Below are 13241 nucleotides of genomic sequence, written 5' to 3' on the forward strand. Positions count from 1 at the left end.
ATTGTCTGAAAACTTGGGGGCCTCTTAAGAAGTACCAGGAGGCCCAGATACCAAGCAGGTGCCAGGCTGCCTCACCTGCCATCTCCCCGCCAGCCTCCCCTCCTCAGTTTGGGGGATCAGAGGCCAGTCTGTGCCCCCTCAGCCCCCCTGCAACAGCCGGGGCCAACAATGACCCTCTGAAGTCTGTGGCTATGGCATCCTGGGCAGGCTGCCAGGGGCAGTAACTGCTAGCCAGATAATCCCTTAGAAACTATGTCAAATGCCCACACAGCAGTGTCAGTTTCCTGCTTTCCGGGGAGCCTGGTGGTGGGGGGAGGTAACAGGGGGCCCAGGACCCCACAGTGGGGAACCCAGTCTGGACAGTTGCTTCGGGATGGTGGGCAGATCAGGGTGGGGAACTCACCTGTCTAGGAGGCTGGGTGGCCTCTGGGCAGGCAACAGGAGCTAGGGCCTGGGCTTCCGCCTGGCATCAGGGGCGGGGAGGGGACCCGAGGCTTGAGCTCTGGTCTCCCCACCTGTTTGCCCAACTTGCCTCCCTGTGGTGGCCACAGGCTAGCCGGTCCCGTGCCAGGTGGAACCAGCAGGGCGACAGGCACAGGCAAACCAGCGAGAGTGAGAGAGACCTGGTTGGGTGTGTGGCTCTGTTGCAAGGTGCTCTCACGTGGGAGCAGCTGACCTTAACCCCTGCTGGCCCAGAGGCCAGGGACGCCCAGTCCCGCCCTGCTTGCACTGGCCACCGCTGAGCCCTTGGCATCAGCAAGGGACTGGCTCATGTGGCAGGTCCTTGGGAGACATTTGTGGAAAAATTCAAGGATGAATGAATGAATGGCGCATCCCTGCCCCCCCATCCCCTCACTGCTCCCCTTGCCTTCCAGCTGGCACAGCATCCCACCGCTTGTGGCAGGGCTGCTCCTTCTATCCCCACAGATCTGAGCTCAAATTCTGCTTCTGTGCCACCAAGTGACCGGCCGGATTCCTACACTGAGAATTTTCTATCACTTCCCAGCTGGGCAGCTTTGGGCAAGTCACCGGCCCCCCAGTTTCCTTACCTAAAAAAATGGGAACAACGGGGACGTCCCTGGCTGTCCGGGGGTTAAGACTCCTCACTTCCAGTATTGGGGTCACAGGTTCGACCCCTCGTTGGGGAACTAAGATTCCACATGCCGTGCGGCGTGGCCCAAAAAATATATGAAAATAATAATAATAATAAAATGAAAACTAAAATAAAATTTAAAAATGGGAACAACACTGGCGTCTGCTCCTAGGGTTGTTTCCTACAGTAAAGTGAATGACTGTCTGTCCATAAAGTGCTGAGAACTCTGTTGGGCACACAGTAGAGTTGCACCTTCCAGCTGCGACCCACAGGTGGCTGGTCTGAATGAATGACATGCAGGTAAAATACACATCGGATTTGGAAGAGCAGCTGTGCAGAAAAGCATGTAAAATAGCTCATCGGTCTTACCTATGGATTCCCTGTAGAAATGATAATAGTTTTGAATGTATTGCGTTCAATGAAATATAGTGTTAAAAGTTATCTCGCCTGCTTTTGGTTTTTTAAGTTTTTCAAATGTGGTTGCTAGAAAATTTTAAATGACACTTAAAAAGTTAAACTGAAATGGGCTTGCCTTGTAGTTCTATCAGAAAACACTGGAATAGGAGCGTATTAGCTGTGGAGCCTTTTGCAGTCACATTCTGTTGCCATTGTATCACATCTGTATTAGTTTCAAAGTATTTGTTAGCAGCTGAAATGCCTTGTGTCTTGTTTGCTTGCTTGTTTGTCTTCTAGATGTCTCTCTCTCTCTCTCTCTTTTTTTTTGGCCGCGCCATGCAGCTTGTGGGATTTTATTTTATTTTATTTATTTTATTTTTTTTGCGGTAGGCGGGCCTCTCACTGTTGTGACCTCTCCCGTTGCGGGGCGCAGGCTCAGCAGCCATGGCTCACGGGCCCAGCCGCTCCGCGGCATGTGGGATCTTCCCAGACCGGGGCACGAACCCGCGTCCCCTACATCGGCAGGCGGACTCTCAACCACTGCGCCACCAGGGAAGCCCAGCTTGTGGGATTTTAGTTCCCAACCAGGGATCGGGCCCTCGGCAGTGAGAACGTGGAGTCCTAACCACGGGATCACCAGGGAATTCCCTAGATGTCTCTTCACTGAGGTCGGGGATTTGGTCCTGCTTATTCGTGTATCCTCCTGGCCTAGAACAGTGCCTGGTATACAGTAGGTGCCCAATAAATATTTGTGGAATGAATTAATGGAATATGGGGAGGGGTGGAAGACTCATAAAGTCCCTCTTACCTGCAGGACCCAGTGCTGACAGCAATAGCCACGAGGGGGCGCCCGAAACCAGGCAACCAGCCCCAGCTGGACAGCCTCAGTTTTCCATCCTGCAAAATGGGAATATCGAGCAGGCACTTGCGGGGGATGAAGCAGGAGGAGCAAAAGCCGCTGCTCCACGGGATCCCGGCCCTTCCTCTCCATTCCCAGTTGTCTGAGCCAGTGGTTCTCAAACTCTATCAGGCATCCGAATTGCCTTGGGAGGCTCATTGAAAGACAGACTGTGGGTCCCCGCCCCCAGAGTTTCTGATGCAGGAGGGCTGGGCTGGGGCCCGAGAACCTACATTTCTAACAAGCTCCTGGTTGATGCTGATGGGGGCAAGTCCAGGCACCTCGCTTTGAGGATCACTGATGTAGATCTTCTCTGGAGACAGATTCAAAATGAATCAGGAGTTCTATCCATGGCGCGTGTCCAGAGAACTTCTGGAGCCTTTTTTAAAAATGGTGGCAAAATACACATAACATAAAATTTACCGTCTTAACCGTATTTAAGTGCACAGCTCAGTGGCATTAAGCACATTCTCATTGCCGTGCATCCATCCTCTCCACCCATCTCCAGAACTTTCTCATCTTCCCAAACTGAAGCTCTCTCCCCAGGAAACACTGACTCCCCAGCCCCTCCCCCACCCCGTGGTCCCCACCATCTACTTCCTGTCTCTATGGATTTGAGTCCTCTAGGGACCTCATGTGAGTGGGATCAGACAGTACTTGTCCTTCTGTGTCTGGATTCTCGCACTGAGCATCACGTCCTCCAGGTTCATGCACGTTGCAGCGTGCGTCAGAATTCCCTTCTTTTTAAGGCGGGATCATATCCCGTTGTATGAATGGACCACATTGTGTTTATCCATCATCTGTTGATTCCCTGGAGCTGTTTGACTCCTCCTCTCTGGGTAGGCTCAATTCTAACAGGACACAGCTAACCTAGGGGATCCCTCCACCTCATCCTGGGTCCTGTTCTCTGTGTCTTCCTTTTTCTTGATTTGTCTCCTTGTTTTGATGGAGAACATTTCAGGAGCATCTTTCTAAGCCCTGGGTCGGACCGAGGCCTGCTCCATCTTGCTGATTGCCCCTTATCCCATCACCAAGCACCCCTAAGCCCAACCTTGTCGGCCTCCCGCTGACCTCACCAGCACCCTGACAATGAAGAGGGATCACGTGTCTGGAGTCGGACAGGCCTGGGTGAAAACAGCCCAGCTTCACCCACACCAGCTGAGCGTCTGGACTCCCCCACCTGCCTCCCAGCAGAAATCATTAATAATGAATAAGACTACTAATAGCAACATTTATTACTCCCCAAACCATGACCTCAGAATGAATGACTGCCTAACCATATCGTTGGTGAGTTCACCATTAGACTTAAATAATATTATTATTCTTAATACAATAAGTAAAGGGGATGCTTCACAACACGGTCCTTTGTGTGATTCCAAATACGTGGCTTCAGCTTTCTGGGCTCCTGTTTTCTCACGTGTAAAATGGGGATGATAATAGTTCTCATCTGGTTGATCAAATTGTCTTCTAGGTGTAATGTTCTGTGTTAGGTATTGGGAATATGGTAGTAGTTAAAAAAAAAGGAAATGAAAAGCAGGTCCTTAACTTATGGAGATATTGCATATAAAGGCTTTAGCACTAAGCTTGGCATTTAAGGATGTTATTGTTACATATAACTAAATTTTACTACGTTATATATCATAAATAATATCTTTACGTTACATATTAACATTACTTATTATAATACCATATTACTGTTTGTTTAATAGTCACGTTAATGTATCATGACAATATCACATACAATTTGTATATTGTGCATAATTATAAAAATTTGTTTCTTATTATTACGTAACTATTACTTATATCAAACATAAGCATATGTAATATAAATTTTATTTTTAATATGATGATAATTTTTAACTGTAATTATTATTTATGCTCGTTATGTATAATAACGCTCTTACGTACTACAGTAACATTGCCAGGAATGGCGCTGCCCTTCCACCCCTGGGCACGTGAGGGCGCTCGCGCCGCTCCTGGGGCCCGGGACGCACGCAGGCCCCGCCTCCGAGCCCCGATTGGCGGTGCGCGCGGTGCGCGATGGCGCAGCGCCTGGCCCCGCCCCTGGCCCGCCCCTCACTCCGTGGGCCCGGCCCCTTCCCTCAGCTCTGCAGCCGGTGGCGGTTGTTGTTCAGCGGCGGCGGCGGCCGCATCTCGGGTCGCAGCCTCCGGCCGCCCGCCCGCCCGCCCGCCGGCAGGTCCGCGCGCGGCCATGGAGCTGGAGGTGCCGGACGAGGCGGAGAGCGCCGAGGCGGGGGCCGTGACCTCAGAGGCGGCCTGGGCGGCAGAGAGCAGTGCGGCAGCAGGTAACGGTTCCGGACCTTCCTCCCTCTCTCCCCGCTCCCCGAATGGACCCGCCCTGACCCCCCTGCCGGGGCCCAGTGGACCCGTCCGAGCGCCGGAGGGGCGTCGGGACCCGCAGCGGGGAGGCCGGGACGTTCCACTCGGGGGCGCTCGCGGGGGGGATGGAACGCCCCACTCCGGGGCTGGGGGACGCGCCGCGGGGCCCGAGACGCCCCGCCCTGGGGGTCGGGGTGGCGCCGCCCATTCCCGGGGTTCTTGGGGGAGCCGGCTGTCTGGGAGCGGGGGTTGGCGCAGGGCCCCATTCTGGGAGGCTGTGGGAGGAGCAGACCCCGTTGGAGACATGTGGGGAAGATGGGTCCTCACCTCTGGAAGGGGTGCGACCTCTATTTAGGACGCGCGGTAGGTGGGTGCACTGCCTCCTGCTGAGGGCGCTTGGGAACGACGTCCCACCCAGTGTTGTCAGGGGGCTGCTCTGCATGTGGGATAGTGGAGTACCCCCGTTCCGATGGGGGGGCCTTGCCTCCAAGGGGTGACGCTGTCCCACATGTTTCCCCCCGCCCCGACCGTCTGGACCCACTGCTCGGGGCCGCCCACTTTGCTGGTATCAGCTTCCGGGCCTCACCCGTTTCCCTGCAAGCCGTCACCCTGTGGGCACATCTTACTGGTCGTTAAGGGCAGGGGCTGCTGTGGCGGAAGTGGGGGGTCTCGGAGGCCAGATGGGTCAGCCTCCTGACTACCTCATTTTTGTGGAATTCACCAGACCTGGTTTCTAGTCCACTGGCCATTCCTTCCCTTTCTGGGTCTCAGTTTACTTCCTATAACCGGAGGTAGGTAGGGGGATGACATCTCCAGGCACCTTCAGTGCCAGGGCTTGCCAGCAGGTGGGGGAGGAGAAGGCCCCCTGCAGCCTTTTCCCTGGATGTTGGGTGGCTGCCGTAGCTCTGTAGGGGCAGTGCTTTCTTGAGCCCCTCTCCTTGGCATGCCTCCCTGGCCCTCTAGCAGAGCAGGTTTGGGGAAGGAGGCAGCCTCGCCCTGCCCTGTGGGCCCGCGGTCTGCCTTTCCCTGGGGCGGTGTGCAGAGCCCAGCCACTGCCTGGTTCCTTCTTGGTCAAGGTTGCAGGCTCCCAAATAGGAAGTTTCTGGATCCGCAGAGTTCTCTGTTCCAGGCAGCCCTCTCTGGCGAGTCCCCTGTAGACACCCACAGGGGCATCCATCCTCCTTCTCCCCCGGGCCTCCCGAAGCTTCCTTGGCAGGCAGGGAGATGCTGTGCTGCCTGGGAGTTGGGAGAAATGTCTGGAGAAAGAGCCAGAGCGAGTGAGCTCCCCCGGGCTCCAGAGGACTCCCACCGCTTCCTTTCCTGCTGCCATCTGGAGCTGCTTGGTGGGTTACCCTGGTTCAGCTCCAACAATCCGGCCCTCTGGCTCCCGTTCTTTGCTGGCGGCGATGCCCTGCCTGGCCAGCCCCAGACATGGCAGAGGGACCCGGCTGAAGTCCTTTGTCAGCCCCCTGACCTCCGCCAGCAGCCCTCTGCCCTGTGCTGGGCAGAGACACAATAGACTAGGATGCAGTGCCCACAGGAAAGCCACACAGCATATATTTGTCTTATCAGGGGCTAGGTGATCTGATGGGGGCAGATAAAGTCCCAGGCCCCGGCTGTGGTTGGGTCTGAGCACAGGGACCTGGCCCATAAGGGGCCGTCCCCACTCCTGTCCCCAAACCCGCAGAAATCCGGTTCCCACAGCTGATCACTTACTTCACTCACTTTAGGGTTAATAGCTGTCTGTCCTCCGCCGAACCCGTTTCTCTTAAGATTGGGGAACAACTGTCTATGCCTTTCCTGCTGCTCGAACAGATGCATAAACACACAGATGGGTCTGTTTGCTCACCAGGGGGTTCGTACGATGCCAGAGTCTCGATGTCTCTCCGCTAGTTTGGGGCTGGAAAGTTCTTTGTTGTGGGTGCCGTCCTGGGCACTGTGGGGTCCAGCGGCATCCCTGCCCCCACCCACTTGATGCCAGGAGCCCCCCCAGTCCTGACAACCACAGGTGTCCCTGGACATCGCCCAGTGTCCCCTGAAGACATAGTCACCTGGGGTGAGGGCTGCCGTACTTCACCTTCACCCATCATTCTGTAACTTGCTTGCTTTTTATCCATAATACGGCATTTTTTCCCCACGTTGGTATCAATTCTTTTCTTCAGAGAGAGAGAATATGGTGCTGTGATTGAGAAGGTGGAAACCCCTTATCCTGCCTGGGTTCCACTCAATTTCTCTGTGACCTCACAGGGCAAATGCCTTGATCTTTCTGAGCCTCAGTGTCCCCATCTGTAAAATGGGGCCACACTGCCAGCTTTACCTGAGTTAGTGCATCAGCAGGTGGAGGGTGCTTGGTGAACTTTAGTGACAGCCCACCCCCTTTAGGCATGAGCTTCCTGCTGAGGGACGATCCAGTGGTTTCTGGAGCCGCCTTTTGCTGTCACAAGCGATGCTGCAGTAAACATCTTTGAACGTGGACTTGTAGCCGTGGTACTTTCAGTTCTAGTGGTTGGAGTCCCCGCCTTGGAACGGCTGGGTCAGGCGCAACCAGATTGATGCCCGCTGGCTTTCTGGAAAGGTCCGGCAGGAGCCAAGAGAGACTATCTCCTCGCTGCATTGCCAGCTCCGGATGTTATCGGCCTCGGCCATTTTGGCCAATCTGATGGGAGGTGAAATGTATCGGTGGTGTTTTAGAATCCGGTTACTTTAAACTCCTGGGCTCCCGAGGCCCGGACCAGGGAAGGCCCGATGTTCTCTGCTGGCTTTTGGGGACTCTGTGGAGTGCCTGGTTCTGTGGAGGATCTCAGGAAAGCTGGGCTCTTGGACACATTCACGGGGCCCCTGTGGGTGTCCACGAGCTGCCTGTGGGCTTTGGCCTGAGCTGTGGCCTGGTGTTTCTGAGCAGTTTCCCTCCTGTCCTTCCTGCTTCCGTGATGTCTCAGAATAGTCAGCTGTGTTCCCCTCTGACCCCTGGCCCCTCCCACGTCTAACCTGGTGGCAAATTATGTCGGCTTTGTCTTCGAAGTGGACCGAAAATCCACCCATTTGCCCCCCACTCCTTGCTACCTCCTGGTTCATCCATGTGAATTCAGCCCCATCATCCATGGCTGGCCTGGCCCCCTGTCTCTTTCTGTGCTCCCTCCCGCTCACTCCAGAAGGCTCCCACTAAAAGCTGACTCAGGCCCCGCCCCTCCTCTGCCCACAGCCCTCCAGGGTCCCACCTCCCTGGGACCTGCGCACCACAACGAAGAGTAGCCCCCGTTCGCTACAACTAGAGAAAGCCCGCACATAGCAACGAAGACCCAACACAGCCAAAAATAAATAAATAAATAGAAGATACTATCTAAAAAAAAAAAGAGAGAGAGGCTGATAAATAGGACCACATGAAAACAAAAACACCTGCCTGGCATTGATAATCATCTTAAGAGAAGATGGGGAAAAGCTACGTAAGCTTACTTGTATCATGGATTTTAAAAAAATTTTTTCCATAATATATAAAGAGCTCCCACAGTTCAATAAGAAAAAGACTGGTAAATAATTTGAAAATGGGAAAGATACAATCAGTATACAGTTCCCAGAAAATGAATAAGAGTCCTGAGATGTGTAGGATTAAATGCAGGAATGGGGTGAGTGGTGAAAAGGGGTCTGCCCAAGTCCTCCCTGCAGCCCACAAGGCCCTGCACGACCTGCCCCGTCCCCTCCCTGCCCTCCCCTCCTCCCTCTCTACCCCTCGCTCACTCTGCTTCAGACACACGGGCCTCTTCGCGGTTCCTCCAGCTCGCCAGGCCTGGTGCTGCCCCACTGTGCCCTCTGCCTGGGATGCTCATCCTCCATATCCCTGTCATTTGCTTCCTTAGTTCTTTCAAGTTTTTGCTCTACTGTGTCCTCTCAACGAGGCTTCCCGTGACATTTGAGGGAGGCCTGAAGGAGGTGCAGGAAGCCAGCAGGGCCCAAGCAAAAGGCCTCCTGTGCTCGAAAAGCAGCATCGGGCCAGCATGGCTGGGGGTGGGGCCTCATCACCAGGGGCCTCCTCTGTAGCTGTGGGCGGATTGTAACCACGGGCAGCAGCGTCCCTCGTCTGCTCGTTGGTAGTCAACAACGGCCTTTGGAGGCAGAAGCCTCCCGGTTCTAATCCCGCCCTGGCCACCCTCTAGTGAGGCCATGTCCGGCGCTTGGGCCGGCAGCCTGGTCCTCTCCGTGGAGAGCCTTCAGGAGCCGGACCGCCTTTGCCAGCCAGGGGGGTCCTCTGCCTCGGTGTCTCCATCTGTGAAATGGGCGTGATGACTGTGCCTTTCTCGTGGAGCTGGATCAGGTCGATTGGCTTGTAGGAGCCCTGGAAGGGTGCTGCCCTGGCTGGCCCCACGTGGGTGCCAGCTCGAGGGACCGCTTCCCCCAGAGCCTGGGTGGGCGGGGCCGCCGTCTGACTCGGCTTACGGGGATGTGCGGTCACCTCTCGCTTTGCCCTTGGGCAGGGCCTGTTGGACATTATGGAGCACCTGCTGGGGGTGCAGGGGTCCGGTGCCTGGGCTCCCTCACCTTCAGATTGGTGGGGGTCAGGATGCGATGGCGAGCTAGTAAACAGGTGAGGCCAGCGGTTGCAGACCGGGGCCCTGGGTCCATCCCGCCCGCCGGTTTTTGTCTGTCACGTCTTCCTGACGCTTCGCCACGCCCTGTCATTCGCCTGTGGTCCACGGGGCTGTCTAGCTACAGCGGCAGAGCTGAGAGTTGAGACAGAGACCCGTGGCCTGCAAAGTCGGAGACACTCACTGGCTGGTCCTCTACGGAGAACGCTTGCTGACCTGAGTCAGACCATGCCAGCCCATGGGGAGCTGCCAGAGCAGTGAAACAGGCACCGTGGCCCCAGGGGGTGACCAGGGCCTGCTGCTGCCAGGTGGTCAGGGGAGCAGGTGACCCAAGCAGCTGCGGTTGAGCATTCAGGCAGAGGGATCAGCAGTGCAAAGGGCCTGAGGCAGGAATGAGCGTGATTTGTTCCTCAGAAGGGAAGGGGTGGGGGGCCTGGCCCTGCTCGGGTTCTGGTCTGAGTCCAGTCAGTGGTGCTGGTGGGTTTAAGCAGGGCAGAGAGTCACGTTTTACAGAGCGAGAGCCCTCTGCCTGCCTGGTGGGGAGGGGCTGCGGGGGTGGGCATCCAGGTGAGTGGGGCTGGGGGCCTGGACGGTGGTCTTGTGGTGGAGGGTGGGTAGGGAGGCCTGCACCCTGAAGTTGGTGGGGGGAGGGCGGTTGGTGAGGGCCCAAGGAGGAGCAGGTCTGGGGGTCCAGGCCCTGGCAGGCTTGTGCTGATGGGTGAGGAGCAGGTCTGGGGGGTTGCTCGGGGCCCCCAAGGCTGGTGGATTCCCACGGGATCCTGGGCAGGGTGGCCTGGGGCTTGACCGGGCTCAGCCCTGCCTGGGCTGAGGACAGTGTGCCTGCCTCCACCTCTCAGAATGAGGGCAGGGGTCCCAGGGATTCGGCGGGGCATGGAGAGGTGCGCCCCGCACCCCCGGTGGTGCTCGTTAAGTGACAGCCGTGTGGCCCGGGCATTTACCAGCCTGGTGACCAGGCCCCGGGCCCTCCTGTTCCCACTGCCCACACTGAGCTGCGTGGCACCACGTGTGACAGGGCAGGTCGGGATCCCGCTGGGGATTTTCTCACTGCTGCCAGCTGGACAGCGGGGACTGCGCACGTGGGGGGATTACTGACCTGGGGATTAGCCTTGGCGCCCCTGTACTAGGTGCCACCAGGCCGCATGGAGGGGTTAGGGATCCAGCCTGAGGGGCCTCAAGTGCCTGAGCCAGTGGGAAGGCATTTGGAGACCTGGTCTCTGGCTCTGACCAAGGGAAGAGACCCCAGCATCTGCCCCAGTTGCTATTCTCTCTCGATCAGGCGCGTGTCATGCACACACATGGGCCGTTATCCTGGGGGCACGGGGTTGCCGTTGAAGGTTTGGGGCTGTGGGGTGCAGGTCAGGTGTTCGTGAGCAGATGCTGCTGAAGACTGCTTGGGCCGGGTGCTGGGGAGGCCCAAATGAGACGGGCACGGTCCTTGTGTGCATGCCGGGGGTGCGGGTGGGGTGTGTGCAAACAGTAAGTGACGAAAGGAGAGAGAGGTGTAACACGGCAGGGGAAGCGAGTGCCGCGGGGAAGAGCAGAGTGGAGAAGGGGAGAGAAAAACGGACTTGGGGGGAGTGATGGAGGCCAGGTACTCAGGAGGGGCGACGGGCAACATCTGAGCAGAGATATACAGGAAGGAGGGGATGTGCACTGAGGGGGTGTGGGGAGAGGCTCCCAGGCAGAGGGCACAGCCCGTGCAAAGGCCCTGGGGCAGGACTGTGCCTGGGTTGTTGCAGGAACAGTAAGGAGGCCCATGTGGATGGAGCAGAGTGAGTGAGGGGGAGAGAGGGAGGAGGGGAGGACAGGGAGGGAACGGGGCAGGTTGGGCAGGACCTTGTGGGCCGCGGGGAGGACTTGGGCCTTTACCCCCAGGGAGGAGGGATCCCTGGAGGGCTGTGGGCAGATGAGGGGCGGGGCCTGACTTAGGTGCTCACGGGCTACTTCTGGCCACTGTGGGGGAAAGACTGTGGGGAGGGAGGGTGGGAGCCGGGGACCACGGTGGAGGGGACTGTGCCGGTCCAGGTGGTGATGCTGGGACTTGGGCTCGGGTGGAGGCAGGAGGAAGGAGTGATGCAGAGTAGATTTTAGAAGCCGAGTTGACTGAACTTACCGAAGGGTTGAGTGTGGCGGGGGAGGGGAGAGGAGTAGAGGGTGACTCCCAGGTTGGGGTCTGAGCCCCTGGAAGGGCAAGCTGCCTCAGCTGAGATGGGGGACGGTCGGGCGCAGTGTATGAGACATGGAGACGTGGGGGGCAGAGGACCAAGTTTGGAGCCCAGGGGGTGGTTGGGCAGACGGCCATGGGGCGAGGAGGTGGGGACGAGGCAGGGAAAGGGCCTCCTCGTGCAGAGCGATGGCCGGGCAGCCGATGTGTCCGTGGGGGACACGTCATAGAGCCCCTGGCAGGACATGGCCTTTACAGCGTGTGACGAGGGGAGGTGACCAAGGGGGCGAGCGCAGGTGGAAAAGAGGCAGGATGTAGGGTCCCAGCAGCCACGGGAAGCTCATTGGTGAAGCAGCATCCAGGCACGCCTTCCTCTCGGGGATCCCATGAGGATTAGATGAGCCAGCGCATGTGAACTGTCCAGGACGGGGCCCAGCTTGTGGGGAATGGAGGCCCTGTCTCTGCAAGCCAGGTCGGACGTGGAGAAAGCACGGGTCTTTACTGGGGTTTCTGCAGGATGGGAGGGACGGGCAGCATTGGCACCCTGAACCAGCTTGGGATCGGCTCGTTTGATGGCGGCGGCTGTGGGCTGGCGTGGGCTCTGGCTGGGTGCGGTTGAGGCGGTGCCCCTGGGCTTGCGTGTGAGCAGGATGAGGAGTGCTGAGGGTGTGGCCCATAGTGGCTTGGTTGGCACAGCAGAGATGTGCTCACAGGCAGATGGTTTGTGATCTAGGGGTTGGCTGACTCCAGGAGGGACAGTCCCCAGGTCTGCAAGGTCCCCGAGATGTCAGAGCATCATAAGATGCACGTGATGAACCCAAGGTGAACCGTTCCGAGTTCCCTCCAGCCAGGGTGAGAGCTCCGTGCCTCGCCCATTTCTTCCATCTCTGCCAAACTTACGGCACAAAGGGAGGTCTGGGTATTTATCATAACGTGAATCAGAGGCAAACGTGAATCAGAGGGAAATGTGAATCAGAGGGAAATGTCTTCACGTATTTTTTCCTTTTAATGTTTCATCTTTGTTTTATTAAAAATGTATCCCAGCAAAGGGAGCAGAGACTTGCCCGCCCAGGTCACACGGCAGTCCAGTGGCACTGGACTGCCTCACCTTGACAGCATCCTGCACTTTGTCAGAGCTGGAAAATGGAGCATCGGCCACCAGGGAGTCCTTGGTGCCTTTGCCCCCACAAGCATTCATGTCTCCACTCTGTCTTGTCTTGATTCCACACTCACAGACCCCTTTTCACCACTCACCCCACTCCTGCATTTAATCGTACACATTTCAGGACTCTTATTCATTTTCTGGGAACTGTATACTGATTGTATCTTTCCCATTTTCAAATTATTTACCAGTCTTTTTCTTATTGATCTGTGGGAGCTCTTTATATATTATGGAAGATTTTTTTTTTTTTAAATCCATGATACGAGTAAGTTTAAGTAGCTTTTCCCCATCTTCTCTTAAGATGATTATCAATGCCAGGCAGGTGTTTTTGTTTTCACGTGGTCCCATTTATCAGCCTCTCTCTCTTTGTTTTTTTAGATAGTATCTTCTATTTATTTATTTATTTTATTTATTTTTGGCTGTGTTGGGTCTTCATTGCTATGTGTGGGCTTTCTCTAGTTGTAGCGAGCGGGGGCTGCTCTTCGTTGTGGTGTGCAGGCTTCTCATTGTAGTGGCATCTCTTGTTGCAGAGCACGCGCTCTAGGCACGTGGGCTTCGGTAGTTGTGGTGCGTGGGCTCAGTAGTTG

At 56.3% G+C, this 13241-nt stretch overlaps 2 protein-coding genes across 7 annotated transcripts in view; one reads left to right on the forward strand and one right to left on the reverse strand.

The window, feature by feature from the left end:
• The window catches only part of TJP3 (tight junction protein 3), a 29675-nt gene extending 29061 nt beyond the window's left edge, over window positions 1-614 (reverse strand). The window contains exon 1 of the mRNA XM_032625753.1: window positions 404-614. The gene's annotated coding sequence lies outside the window, so the exon portion shown is untranslated. The remainder of the gene's footprint in view (window positions 1-403) is intronic.
• Window positions 615-4494: 3880 nt separating this feature from the next.
• PIP5K1C (phosphatidylinositol-4-phosphate 5-kinase type 1 gamma) overlaps window positions 4495-13241 on the forward strand; it is a 59388-nt gene continuing 50641 nt past the window's right edge. For all 6 annotated transcript variants that reach the window (XR_004349078.1, XM_032625756.1, XM_032625757.1 and 3 more), the window contains exon 1: window positions 4495-4693. Coding sequence is in view for 5 of the 6 variants with exons in the window: in XM_032625756.1 (XP_032481647.1) it covers window positions 4600-4693 (94 nt within the window). In the remaining variant the exon portion in view is untranslated. The remainder of the gene's footprint in view (window positions 4694-13241) is intronic.

The sequence above is a fragment of the Phocoena sinus genome, chromosome 3 (genome assembly GCF_008692025.1).
Source record: "Phocoena sinus isolate mPhoSin1 chromosome 3, mPhoSin1.pri, whole genome shotgun sequence".
Classification (NCBI taxonomy): domain Eukaryota; kingdom Metazoa; phylum Chordata; class Mammalia; order Artiodactyla; family Phocoenidae; genus Phocoena; species Phocoena sinus.